General features: G+C 46.1%; 1 protein-coding gene across 1 annotated transcript in view; it reads right to left on the bottom strand.

Annotated features, from left to right (window-relative positions):
• Positions 1 to 11979, bottom strand: part of LOC311188402 (E3 ubiquitin-protein ligase TRIM38-like) — a gene marked incomplete at both ends in the record, with an annotated part of 45970 nt that extends 33991 nt beyond the window's left edge. The window contains 4 exon segments of the mRNA XM_084259502.1: positions 6314 to 6426; positions 6527 to 6549; positions 7480 to 7710; positions 11572 to 11979. Coding sequence (XP_084115628.1) covers positions 6314 to 6426; positions 6527 to 6549; positions 7480 to 7710; positions 11572 to 11979 — 775 coding nt within the window.
• Between the last annotated feature and the right edge of the window lie 1328 nt (positions 11980 to 13307).

Below are 13307 nucleotides of genomic sequence, written 5' to 3'. Positions count from 1 at the left end.
ATTTCCATTAGAAGGCTTCCACAGGAGAGCCCAGTAACCGTAGACCACAGCTATAGGCTGGAGGGGTGGGGGATTCTCTGGCTCAGCTGGATCCAAGGATCCCCAACTTCTGTCTCCCCATCTATTTTCAGGGCAGAGCCGCCTCCTGTCTTACCAAGGGGTACATTCTTTCCCTTCACCTCTTTATTCTCCTGCCAAGCCAGATTCGGAGTCTCCATTTCCGTGACCTGAAAATTCCACAGGATCAGTCCCTTTCTCAAGAGCCCTCGCATTCAGCAGGATGGAGAAAGCATCGTTGAACACCCTGCAGGCTCAGGCCTCAGCGTGCTGTCCCCAGTGGCTCTAGTGAAGAAGGGTGAGTCCCAGTCAGGTGAAAGGACACTGGGCCTGTTTCTACCAGCCCCTGTCCCTGTGCCCTTGCTTCTCATCTATGCACATCTGATAAATAATTGATCTTAGAGATGAACCCAATAAGCCAAGCATCTTTATCAGAGATAAATGAATTTGTGACCCTGTCCTTTTAAAACTTTAGTCTGTTTCCAGAACTACATTGCTGACAATGATAGGGTCAGTCCCTAACTTAAATCCCCTGCACCCTCATAGGTAACAGTTCTTGCCAGCTCATGGATCTCTTGGAAGCTGGACTTCATCCCGGGACCAAGAGATCCCGGGTATGGAAGGGGCGCCCCCACAGATAAACAACAGTCAAACATGTCATGCCATCCACCCACATTCCTGGTACAGGCACCTCCTCACCACAGGGGGCACAAGGGAGAGGCTTGAGTAGGTGTGGAACCCTGAATGCTCTAGGACCCAGCACAGGAGTGAAGGCGGTGCTCAGTGAAGGGTGTGTGCTCAGATCATCCCCACGACTTTCTGGGATGCTCATGTGGTCCTGGATAAAGAGAAAGACATGACCGTGGTCACCCTTCTGGAGAAAAGAGACTCTTCAGTGTCCCTGTGGAAGCACCACTGGATGGCAATCCTCTGCCTGGTGCCTCTTCACATCATTTTAAATGTGTGTGGCCCAGGCTGAGTGTCACGGTGTTATCAGACAGCGTCCCAGATGATCAGAGTAGACAGCAAGAGTCCAGACCCTCCAATCTGGACTCAGTCCAACCCAGTAAGGAATGCTTTTCCTTGTCATTTCTAAACTGAAGTTACATCTTTTCTGGAGAAATGGAGGCTGAAATAAGGGAGCAATTTACCTGGGATTTTCACAGAGATTAAATAATAGTGGCCCAAGAATTCCTCCTTAGCAGGTGACCCAAGTGAAATTCTTTTAAGTCTTTAAAAAATTAACCCCCCAAAGGCCCATGTCTTGTTTTATGACTCGAGCTTTGTACCTGAGCACTTCTCACAACCCCACACAGTCCCAATAACACACTTTAAGAACTGAGGCCCAGATGGGTGCTGTCACTTTTCCTTTTAGAAGTAAAATCATAAATTGGAGATAAGTCATTGGAAGGTGGGAAAACTTCTTTGGAAGTTGGGAAAACTTATTTCAATCTCCATGTAGTAACTTCATCAGACCCAGCATGTCCATATCTCACTAACAGACACTCAGAGTGGTAGCAACATGAAAAAACAGCCTACCCCACACATTTCCATCATCTTCAGAGAGTCCAGGTCTGGGAGGACAGAGACAAGGGACAAGTCAGAGGGAAGGAGCCTCAAGCTGCAGCCTCAAGCCTGGGGACTGGAGTGACAAGGCGGCACTGCTTCAGAGAATTGGACATGTTGGCTCAGTTTCCTTGTCATAAGAAACTCAGGATAAACTCAAAGACTTTAGCATATTCCGTTAACCACACGCTCACCAACACGCCACACATTTCCTGAACAGTCATCTCATTGTCTCTTTGTTCCTGGTGAAGGGACTTTCTGAGGTGAAGGACCTGCAGTGTTTTCTTCATGTCCAATTCCAGGGTCTGGTAATTCTTTCCCACCTTGGAAGTCCCAGAAAACCAGTGCACAGACTCTTCGGTTTTGATGCCAGGGGCCTGAGGGTCTAGTCTAGGCTAGAAATGGCGGATGTAAGAATCAGTTCTGCAGAATCTGAGGTGTAGAACCTCATGTGGGGCAAAGACGAAAGAGTTAGTAACTATGGAATTGAGACTCTGATGGGCCTGGCACCGGAGTGTGGTGAGAAGTCCTGGGTGAATGGGAGGCCCCATCTCACACTCCCAGGAAATCTCATGAATCTTCTCAGAATCTGAACAAGAAAGTGCTCCAATAGTCACCCACCATCTGGAACAGCAAACTAGTGAGGAAAGTACTGGGGTGTCAGAAAAGTCATGACATATTTTCTAGGGCCATCTGCTGCAAAAATGCGTCATGACATTTCCAACACCCAGTATCTCCCTCAGTTCTGTGAACTTTTCTAGCAAATGATGGAACCGGAAGAGGAAGTCAAAGGCACCTTTGATTCATAGCCAGATAGTCAGAAGCACAGGTGACAATGTGGGCTTGTGACAGGTGTGAGGTCAGGGGTGGGGTTGGAGACTGTGTAGCACTGAGCCCATATCCTGGGGGTAGTGGGCCCTGTTGGAACTCCATTATATCAGATTTGATTTGGATTGTGAGACACTCAGGTCGATGGAGAAAACTCGCACATCAGGAGAGCAGAGTGAAGAGACGTGGTGTGAATGGGGTAGCAGCGGAAGAGGAAGGAGAAGCAGGAAGTTTTCCTGGACGCACGTGCACCCCTATTACTCACAGGAACTCAGAGACTAGGAACACAGGTGGTGTTTAGAACTGAAGCTCCTGGAGAAGCTAACTAATGAGCAGTAGATTATTAGAGAATTGACAAGACAAAGAGAGTTGAATTTCTAGGTGAAGAATGTTGGGAAGGCAAGATATGGGGCAAGCGATGGAAGACAAGGGTTAGTGTTACCTGCTCGTTATGCGGATGCCTATAGTGCTGTCTCAGGGTCTAGATGTGTCTCTGGTAATTCTGGTAGTTCTATCCTTCCTCTTTGGCAAACAAGGGGAGGGTCAAGAGCTTCTCTTGAACATGTTTTTACACAACTGCCTTTGTCCCCAAATAATTTTTATGCCTAAGTGGGATAACAGGGCATTCTCCTTTCAGGATGAGATATTCAGTAACCTCTGTCCTCACATCTTTCCAACACACAGAGCTGCCTCTCTATGAGCTGTGTGGAATAAAGTGGTTGTTTTGAAGTGGGAACAGTATTTCTCCTTTCTCAGCTAACTGAGGTTGACAGGAACCAACCTCCTTTAGTGAATACCATTGTTGGAAATTCAATAGATGTCTTTTCTGCTTCAGTAAGAAAAAACAGTATGTTCTCTCTCTGTGCATGTAATTTCCATGTATAAACCTGGGCCCGAAACTTCAGGTGAGTGACCGGTCAGTCACTCAAGAAATCTGAGGCTGGTCTCCTGAGCTCAGTCCTCAGTTTGACTACATAATCTCTTCAAGAAAATTTCTGTTCTAACAAATGTTGGCGAGGGTGTGGAGAAAAAGGAACTCTTCTGCACTGTTGGTGGGAGTGCAAACTGGTCCAACCACTGTGGAAAGCTGTGTGGAGATTTCTGGACCTACTAAACATAGAGCTTCCATATGACCCAGCAATTCCACTCCTAGGTATTTACCCAAAGGACACAGAAACATCAATTCCAAAGAACACCTGCACCCCTATGTTTATAGCAGCACTGTTTACAATAGCTAAGCTTTGGAAACAACCCAAATGCCCAAAAATAGATGACTGGATCAAGAAGATGTGGTACATATATACCATGGAATATTACTCAGCATTCAAAAAAGATAAACACATGCAATTTGCTGCAACATGGATGGCGCTGGAAGGGATCATGCTCAGCGAAATAAGCCAAAAAGAAAAAGAAAAATACCGGATGGTCTCACTCATAGCAGGAATCTAGAAAACTTAAATAAGGGACCAGGAAAATGAATAACTATAAGAAAGTGAAAATCAAAATCAACAAAAAACTATGAACCAGAGACACTTTTAGGGGGGCGGGGGCAGGAGGGGAGGGATTGGGGTCAGAATGGGGGGCTGCAATTGTATGGGGAATATAACAATAAAATTTATTAAAAAAAAAAAAAAAAAAGAAAATTTCTGTTCTACTAAAAGTAAATTTGCTTCATAATAATAGTTCTGTCAGTTAATGTAACCATCATGTCAGTGGTGAAAAGAAATATTATTTTTGCTGTCCTGCTCTTCTATGCAGCTGACAGATACAATGCAGCTTCCCCTCATCTCCACGGGAGACTCTGCTGGTATCAAACACAATGGGAGCACTCAGCCCCCCAGATGTCTGGTCACCCTGCTGGTCAGACCAGGATTCTTGGAAATCAGAGATCTGAACCCCGCAATGGAGAGGGTGTTGCATGATCGTTGTTGTGCACTTGCTTCCCCGCAGGTCAGGCTGATCTTCTGTGGTGTCTGTACAGAGGCTGTATCCACTCATTCATTGCATACTCATTGAGTGCCCACTGAGAACTCAGCAATGTTCCAGTTTAAGGGAAAGAGCAGCAAGGAAAACAGATGATATTTCTTTGCCAGTAGAACTCACATTATATTTCTATAATGGTTCAACAAAAGAGACTGTTCTTAAAATTACTGCAATGGTGGAGGGAGGAATAAAGAAGAACAATGATTAACCTGGAAATAAGGCCGAAGAGTACCAGAGAAGGAGGCCCTTGGGAAGGTGAAGATGAGGGAGCCTGTGGTCATGTTGTAAAAGGACACAAGCCCAGCCTCATAGTCCAGAAGAACACCCACCAGCCGGGGCCGCTCCTTCAATGTAAGAGAAGTTGGGGGAGAGGTGAGGGCCATGTAGCCTTTCTCCTGGCAGAGTCTGATGTACCAGAATCCAGACTGAGGCCCTCTGATTATTTCCCAGATCTTCTGCACATTGGTCCCACGAACTCCTAAGTCCCACCCAGATCCTTCTCCCACATCCACTTCAAAGTAATGTCTTCCTGAGGTGAAGCCCTCATAGCCCAGGACACAGGCTAAGGCATAGAATCCCCTAAAATGGAAATGCTTCTCCTGGGGGCTGCCGCGGGTCACACGTCTCCGTTCCTCAGACAGAATTAATTCACTATGAGCTGTGTCTGGATCCAGAGTCACGCTGACTGATGAAAGAGAAAGACACATTTTATTTGCTGAGAATACAGAACACTTCAAGTATAACCATCCTGGATTCAAGTGCAGCCTAGTTCTTTTACCTCTGTGACTCACTTTCTGAGACTACATACTATAGTAGGAAATGATCATACCTGAACAGTAATGGTGGGGAGGTTTGAAGGAGCTAATGGACGCCTAGTGCTTGGAGAAATTCCTGGTATTTGGTAAGTAACCAATATGTGGAAGTCATATACTTGAGCTTATTTGAAGACATAATGGCCTTGCTATGCAATCACTAAGGGGTGCCTTCTAGAGCTGATAGTGTTCCAGAAGATGAGGACACAATCTCTTCAATAGAAAAAAGCCAGGGTCATAAGTTCTATAATCATAAGAGGTGAATTCTGCCAAGTATCAGGCAGCTTGGAAGTAGATTATTCCCCAGTCTAGTCTCCAGATGGGAACGCAGCCCAGCCAACACATTCATTACACTCTGTAAGGCCCTACGCATAAGTCCTAGCAGATGTGAGCCACACATATCTGAACCACAACCCTGTGAGATAATATGTGTGTTGATTGAAGCAACCGAGTATTCTTATAGCCATAGAGAATCATCTCAGCTTCAGTTTTTACAGCCAGAGGAATTATTAAAACAATTTAGTTTGAATATTCTAATTGTGGATATGCAGAACATGGCAAGTACTAAATGAGAACCAAGATTTTGGAATTTGTAATGCTGGCTTTCGTTAAGATTCAAATATTTATGGTGTCATAATCCATTTTCTCCTTAGTCCTGAATACTGATCTATCTTTCTTAAATTTCGCTGAATGTTTAACGAAATATTAACAATAAACATTATGGTGCCGATTGTTCTAAGCACTTTACACCTGCTATTGCATTTAATTTTCATGAAAACTCACTTAATAAAGATCTTTTCATATTTTTATTTTTCAGGATGGGAAAATGAGGTAGTGGCTGGCCAGGTTAATACAGCAAATCAACTGGAGAGGAGGAATTCGAAGAGCCTGAAGAGAGAACAGTTTGCCGCTTACCTGCCTACACTGAAGGGAGAGTTTTCCGGACTCACTGAAAACAGCTCAGCAAGCTCTCTGAGTATGAGTCTGAGCAGGACAGGTAGGAAGCTTGGCTACCACTTAAAGGGTCTTTGCTGTGAAGCATAAAGGCAGTTATTTCCTTCACATACCTTGGTAGCGCTGTAACATTTTCCTCACATCACAGTAAAGCTCAGAAACATTGCACACAGTTTGAGGGTCCAGAGAGAGGTCCTCTGGTATTTTCAGCTCCACATCTGAATGCCTACAATAAACAGACAACAGACCTTATGCAGTGGACGTTCCATTCAGCTCTGGATCCCGTCACATCCTCACTTCTTAACCATGTGTTCAGACAGACTTACCTTTTCATTGTGTCTTTCACACCCTACAGTGAAAACAAAGACAGAAGGTGAGTGTGGGAAAATCAGTATGTCATGTCACTAGACACATGGGGTTACTTGTTACGAACACTCCACCCCAGGAAGCAGAGTGACCCAGCCTGAGACACCCACGCATACCCAGGTAGAATGATTCCCATCCCCAGCCCCTAGGATAGTCCCTGCCAGTGTGTGTGAGTGTGTGATCGCACTTGCTCAGGCTTGTGGGGAGCCGTGGAGTCTGCATTCACAGTAGCCTGTGACCTCAGGGACTTGATCATGTTACCTTTTGCTAGAAGTCACCTAATTTCCTTCTGAGGAGCCCGTATCAGAGATCACAGATGACAAAGGTCCTCACTGGGGAATCCATGCCCAGACCCTGGCGCTGGGCCACTGATGCAGAGGCAGCAGTTGTCACCTACTGAGGGCGCTCTCATGCTACAACCTCACCCTCACAGTGTAACTACCAGTCCTGCAATAGCAGCTGGAGTCCAAGCATCTATGTTCACCTGCTGGAAGATTCAGGCAGCTGAAAGCAGGTCCCCTAAGAGCTTATGGCCCAAGACAATATGCATCAGGAGGTTATCATTTATTTCGGCTGCCCCATTCTATTCAGGAGATGGTTAGAAAGGGTCCCACGAACAGTTGACAAGGGCAAATAAATGGCAGGAAGTTTTGCTGTGGTTCCATAAAAACAGGAAGCCTCCACATCTACCCAGAGACAGTTTAAATTTCTGATTCACATGTGACCCCTGGACGTGCAGGACCACAGCGACATGGATATAGATTTTAAAGAATGTTTCTTTAATGTCGGTGCCACAATTAAGTGGAGTAGACAGGTCTCGGGAATCTCCCCAGGCTCCCTCGTCATTCTCCACTCAATAGTCAGGAACAGATGAAACCTCCTTTCTTTCCTAGACGTTCTCAGCCTCTCTTACCTGCAGCAAATTCTGGGCTGATTCTTGACATTTCTTCTCTAATTCCAGGATGAGGCTCTCAAGTTCACAGCTCTGCTTTACCAGACTGGCTTCATCCTCCTGCAGTCTCCTCAGCAGCTGCTCTTTCTCTTTCTCCAGTCTCCTTAAATAATCTCTCTCCTCATCATCGAGGAAGTTGTGGAGATTCCTAAACTCAGACTGGATTACTTGTCTCCGAAGCTCTATGTTCTCCTAGAATCAAGAAATTAGGCAGAGAGGGGGAAACAAACCAAACATACCTCTATGGTGAGTCAGTAAACACAGGTGGGACCCAGACACTGTGCAAATCTGCTCACCTACAGGAGGAAAGCAAACTGTGACACGTTCCCAACTGGACGTATCTTGAAGATTCATGCAAAAGGACATGAGCCAAAGAGCAAAAGCGAAAGAACATATGAGTCTTCTCATATGAGGTCCCTAGTTAAATTGAGAAATAAGAAGTAGAATGTTGGCCACCAAGAGCTGGGAGGAGGGAGCAATGGAGTTTTTGTTAATGGATATAGAGTTTCTGGTTCGAATGCTGAAAAAAATTTGCAGAGGGAAAGTGGCAACAGCTGGAAAACAACTGAACATAATGCACTGGGCTATTCAGTTAGAAATGAGGAAAATGGCAATGTCAGGTAATGTTTAGACAAACACCCCAGAAAAGTTTGCTGCGATTCTGTGGATCATTTTCCCCTGGGCTCTGAAGCTCAAAAATTGTCCAGCTCCCTCTGCAGAGTCCAGCCCAAGTGGCAGACTCTCAGATGTGGGAAAGCTGATCCTAGCTCTGTTGGCACCTGCTCACTTTCCTTCATCTCATCCAAGAGATAAAAGAAGGAGAGGGTAGGAGTCGCTGAATCATGAAATTTGCCAAGATCAAGGAACTTATCATTTGTGAGATAAAACCATGCGTTAGTGGGGATGTAAGAAGCTATCTATGTGTGTGTGTGTTGGGGGGAGATATCTTCAAATAAAGGTTTGTAACAAATATAAATGATTCTGAATTGAAGACATCAGGCTGGTAGGAATCTATGATTCTCAAAGGGGAGGTCTGGATAGTTACCAGAAATATTATTGCCTTAAGCCAGGATTCAGTTATCATCCTACGGATGTGACTAAGAAAAACACTGAGAGACTCGGTTTTCTCTGGGGAGGACAAAGTGTAATTTCCATGGGTGCTTTCTCAAGTCACACAGTGCTTCAGTGACTGTGGTGTTGAGGTAGATGTTGTGCCACTGTCATGGTTTCCTATATGGTGTGTAGCAATAGGAGTTCTCCTCACTACAAAAGACTCCAGAAGGGGGAGACAGAGGCAGTTGCAATGCTACAGTGACAGGGATCTCCACTTGCCAGTTCCTAGCAAGGCCCTCCAAACTTCCGAGGTTTTTAACATGAGGGTAGGAGGAGTTTAAGTTTCACATGTGCACATCTACAAAGAATAGAACAAATGTGGGAAGAAACCCTGAAAGAGGAAAATGACTCATAAATTTGATTACTAAGGGATGGATTACATCCATATTTCCATAACAGAATGTGTCTGATCCTGCAGGGGCTGGTCAGCCATGGACACTGTCTTAGCGACCCACACTCTGCAGTGCAAGTGTGCAAGTTCTTGCAAAGCTCTATCCTCATCAACAGTCTCTCAAGGTTGAGTTATGGGATTGTCTTCTGCACTGGTACTCTTATTTGTGTTCCCTAAAGTTGATATTGGAACCAGGAATGTAGAGGGTCAGACCCTGTGCTGTGGTAGATGTGCCCAGGTAAGTTCATGATCTTCAGACAGGAGGTAATTTCAGTCATTGAAAACTTGAAGAGTAAGAAGCACAGGCATGTTTTATACTCCTGACTGAGGTGTTAGGAGACCTAGTCAATTATTATTCATAGAAACAGAGAGCAGAGGAAAATTCTTCTAGATGCCGACAACTAATGGCAAATTTTAAAGAAAAAGGCCTATTCCTTGGGTTTCCACAGTTTGGTCTGATTTAATGAGAATAAATCATCAAAAATTACTATTCCCAATCACCTTATGCCTGTATTCTAGACTGGAAAATAGTTTAATATCAAGAAAATCTAATTCTTACCTCCCATTGTGTTCTTCCATTTTTCTTGCCCAACTTCAATACCATACAGCGGTCTTGCGCTGCTTTCAGTTTTTACACAATCTCCTGGAGCTTTTCCTGAAGGAAAAATGGGTGAGTTATGGCTTGTCCATTTCACAACTCTCATTTGGCACCTAGAAGAATCCCAGCCTCCAAGATGTACCATAACGTTGAATATATTTTTGAGTCCTTAGGCTTTGGGAAGAAGCAACAAAAGGGCATTAATGTAACTCATGCCCTAAGTGGCCCTGGGCAGTGGCATTATTGTGGCATCTTTCTGTGCTGTAGGCGATTTGTGATTCCCAGCTCATCTGTGGACCATAGACTAAGCTATTTACATTACTGCAGTCTGCCAGGGACATGCTACATGTACAAGATTATAATCATCTAAAAGTAAATTTTATAAAATAATAGGCTGGACCAATCATAATACAGAGTGTTGGAAACATGTGGAACTTTTTACATGTTAGGGTGAGTCAGGTAGGAGAGCCCAGGATGGCAGCTGAAGTTACAGAACCAGTTCATGGGGGAGGGGGAGCTCTGCTGTCACCTGAAGAACTGTCATGAAGTCAACTTAGAGTGATTAGTTTCCATACCTATCTCGAGGGTTCCTTGTCACACAGTTTCTCACGTTTTCAGCCTCTATTGAGAGATGGGGAAACCAGGTCATGAAGGCAATAACTAAGTCGCTCACACCTTCCATCTAGTAAGAACTGAAACTCTTACAATATTTCAGCCTCCACAGTCAGATTCCTGAGGCCACGTCCATCACCTTATGTTGCTTTTTTTTAACTACTTGGTGGGCAAGTTATGGGATCTTCCCCGTCACAATGATGAGCTGCTCCTGGGCTTACAGGGGGAGGTGAGTGCGCTGATGGTGCTCAGGACTGACACGCCTTGACACAGGATCCAGAACCTTCACACAAGACACAGGCACCTCAAGGATGAGGGGACGCAGAGCCCCACACTGGGGATGTTTCCTTCAAATGTCACCAGGGCAGAGGAGGAAGGAATCCTGCTTCCTCATTCCTGCACAGCACAGGGAGCCTCACTTTAGCAGCTCTTGTGTGAGAAACGTGGGAGGTCCCTGAACCTCTCAAGGCTTCATCACTTACCAATTCTTTCTAAATCCTTTAACTGTCCTTCTTAATCCTTGCTAAAACGTGTTTCCATCCCCTTTTCTTAGAGGACTAACTTTGATTTTACTCCTTGATGTTTATTTTGTGCACCCAGAATGTTCTTTTAAATGTGAACCTAATCTTTCCCTCCACAAATAAAATCCCAACTTTGGACCAGGACTTAGACTCTGAGAAATACCAAGGTTCCTTCTTAATTTCCTTCTCACGGCCTCACCTGCCTTTGCCATCACACACCCCCTGACCAGGTACTAGACAGTCAGGTGAGCTCTCGTGACACGGGTCCCCCTGAGTGGGAATCCTCACTCTTCTCCACACATAGTTGTTTTGTATTTCACCTCTGGGCTCACTTCTGGGCAGTTTTCCCCCTACACCCATTCCCACCCATTGGTGCCCCCCTCGCCACCCACACCAAGGGACATCAGGGGTCCAGTGTTCCTTCCTCACTCGTTACACTGTGGCTAACTAAAAGGCCGTGGTTCTGACCCCTGGGGTTTCAGATTCTTTCCTGTGCTCTTGCAAGCTGTGGTGTCTCCAATTAAATATGCGAGGTGAGGCCATGAACGAGGTCGGTGTGGCAAAGAGCAAAATCTGTTGTCCAGGAGAAGCTCATTACAGGAAGTTCTTAGAGGAAAGGATTCTGCTCAACCTTGAAGGTCAAGATGGACACGGGGTGGACATGTAATAAATTCAACATGGACGTGTAATAAAGTATTTCAGGAAAATGATATGGTACAAACTTATTTTAGGGTCATGATAATGGTTTTCACTACAACTGATTGGAGTGAAATGTGCAACCTGAGAGGCAGTCCTTGCTAAAGACTCTGGCTACTCACCTTGTAGCCTGGATACACGTCCTCTGCTAGAGCCGTGCGGTGTCCTCTGTGCTGGGGGGAGCGCTCACAGCGCCAGCAGATAAGCTGCCCGTCATCCTCACAGAACAGGTGGAGCCGCTCCCCGTGTTCCTCACACAGCTTCTCACTGTCTATCTCCTTGATGATCTGAATGAGGTTTTCCAGTTGCTTGTTGGATCGGAGACTCGCCCTTTGAAATGGTGTATGGCACAGGGGACATTTGGGCTCCCTCAGGGATGACGTCCTTTGTGGGTTCCCAAGGATGCCCTCTATGCACCGGCGGCAGAAGCTGTGCCCACAGTGGATGCTCACGGGCTCTGTCATCAACTCCAAGCAGATGGAGCACGTGGCTTCCTCCCTTATATTCTTGGTAGCTGTGGCTGAGGCCATGGCCCTTCCTGAAAAGCTCCAATATCAGGTTAGAGGCAGAGATGAAGTAGGCAGGATTTTCCAGAGTGAAGGACAGAAGCCTCACCTGAGCCTCTGCGCCTGCACAGGTGTGGAAGTCTTCTCTCTGGAGAGAGAAATGGATGCAATTTGAAAGATACTTCGCCTGTTCCTCTGTGGTAGAATAGGGTGATCCCAGTCATATTTGCCCACTTCAGTATTTATCTATTTTTTAAATATTTATATATATATATATATATATATATATATATATATATATATATATATATATACAAGCACAGGGTAGAGTAAGAAGCACGGGAGGGTGGGAGAATTCACCAGAGGCAGAGCAGGGCACAGAACAGGCAGACCGACGAAATCCACTGCTGAGGGGACAGTGGGTGCAGTAGGAGAGTTCTGCGCGCCATATGGGACCCTCGCTGGTGGCCGGGGATTGAAGTGACGCTGCAGAGGCTGTGGACAGCTTCCCAGCCCAGCACTGAACTGCTGCGTCACCAGGGAACACCCTGCCCACTTCAGCTTAGATTAAAATTCAGTCACATTTAAATTCAGTGTTTCAGTCTCACCAGCCATTATTAAATGCTTAGCATCTGAGCATGGTCCCAGGATATCCAAGCACAGAATATTCATCACGGGAGACAGTGACAGTGCTCGGGTACTATCAGAGCTAGAAAAGGAAAGAGGGGGCTCCCAAAAGTGGCAGGAGAGAAGAGAACTCAGGGAGGGAGAGTGAAACTCTCTCCATGTCTAACGAGCTTCGGGAAGAGTCGGCCCTGATTTCCTTCCTTGTCCTGCTAGCAACACTGAGGTGAATGTTTGGGGAGCAGAGTCCATGGGAACAATCACCCTTGACTCTCCTCACACCCCCATGTCTGGTTGTCTGGACCCCAAAAGTAAAAGGGGCTCCAGGTTATTCACATTTCCATGGAGCCCACACTGAGGCAGGAGAGCTGGAGAGAGTGGTAGAGAAGGTGTTAGTGCTGGGAGCAGAGTATCTGGGCACAAGGTAGGTGACTGTCTCCTTCCAGGGGAGGACAGGTCTCCCAGGACAAGGTCAGGGTGCCTTAGGCAGAGGGAATTTGCAGAACCAGGATGTGGGGAGGCAGGAAGCAGAGGGCAAGGCCTGACCATTGTGGGCTCCTGTCCTGGACCCCCCAGTGTCCACCAGTGAGGACTGAGAGCTGGAGACAGAGGAGAAGGGCCCAGAGCAGAGGGTCTGTCCTTCCACAATGCTGTAGCTGTCAGGGTCCCAGCCTGCTGCCCTCCCCTTGCTGGGATGTGTGGGAGTGTGTGGGGAGGAGCTGAGGGAG

Source organism: Talpa europaea (genome assembly GCF_964194135.1).
Source record: "Talpa europaea genome assembly, chromosome: 2".
NCBI lineage: Eukaryota > Metazoa > Chordata > Mammalia > Eulipotyphla > Talpidae > Talpa > Talpa europaea.
Note: the sequence above shows the minus strand (reverse complement) of the source record. Positions and strands in the feature narration are given on the sequence as shown.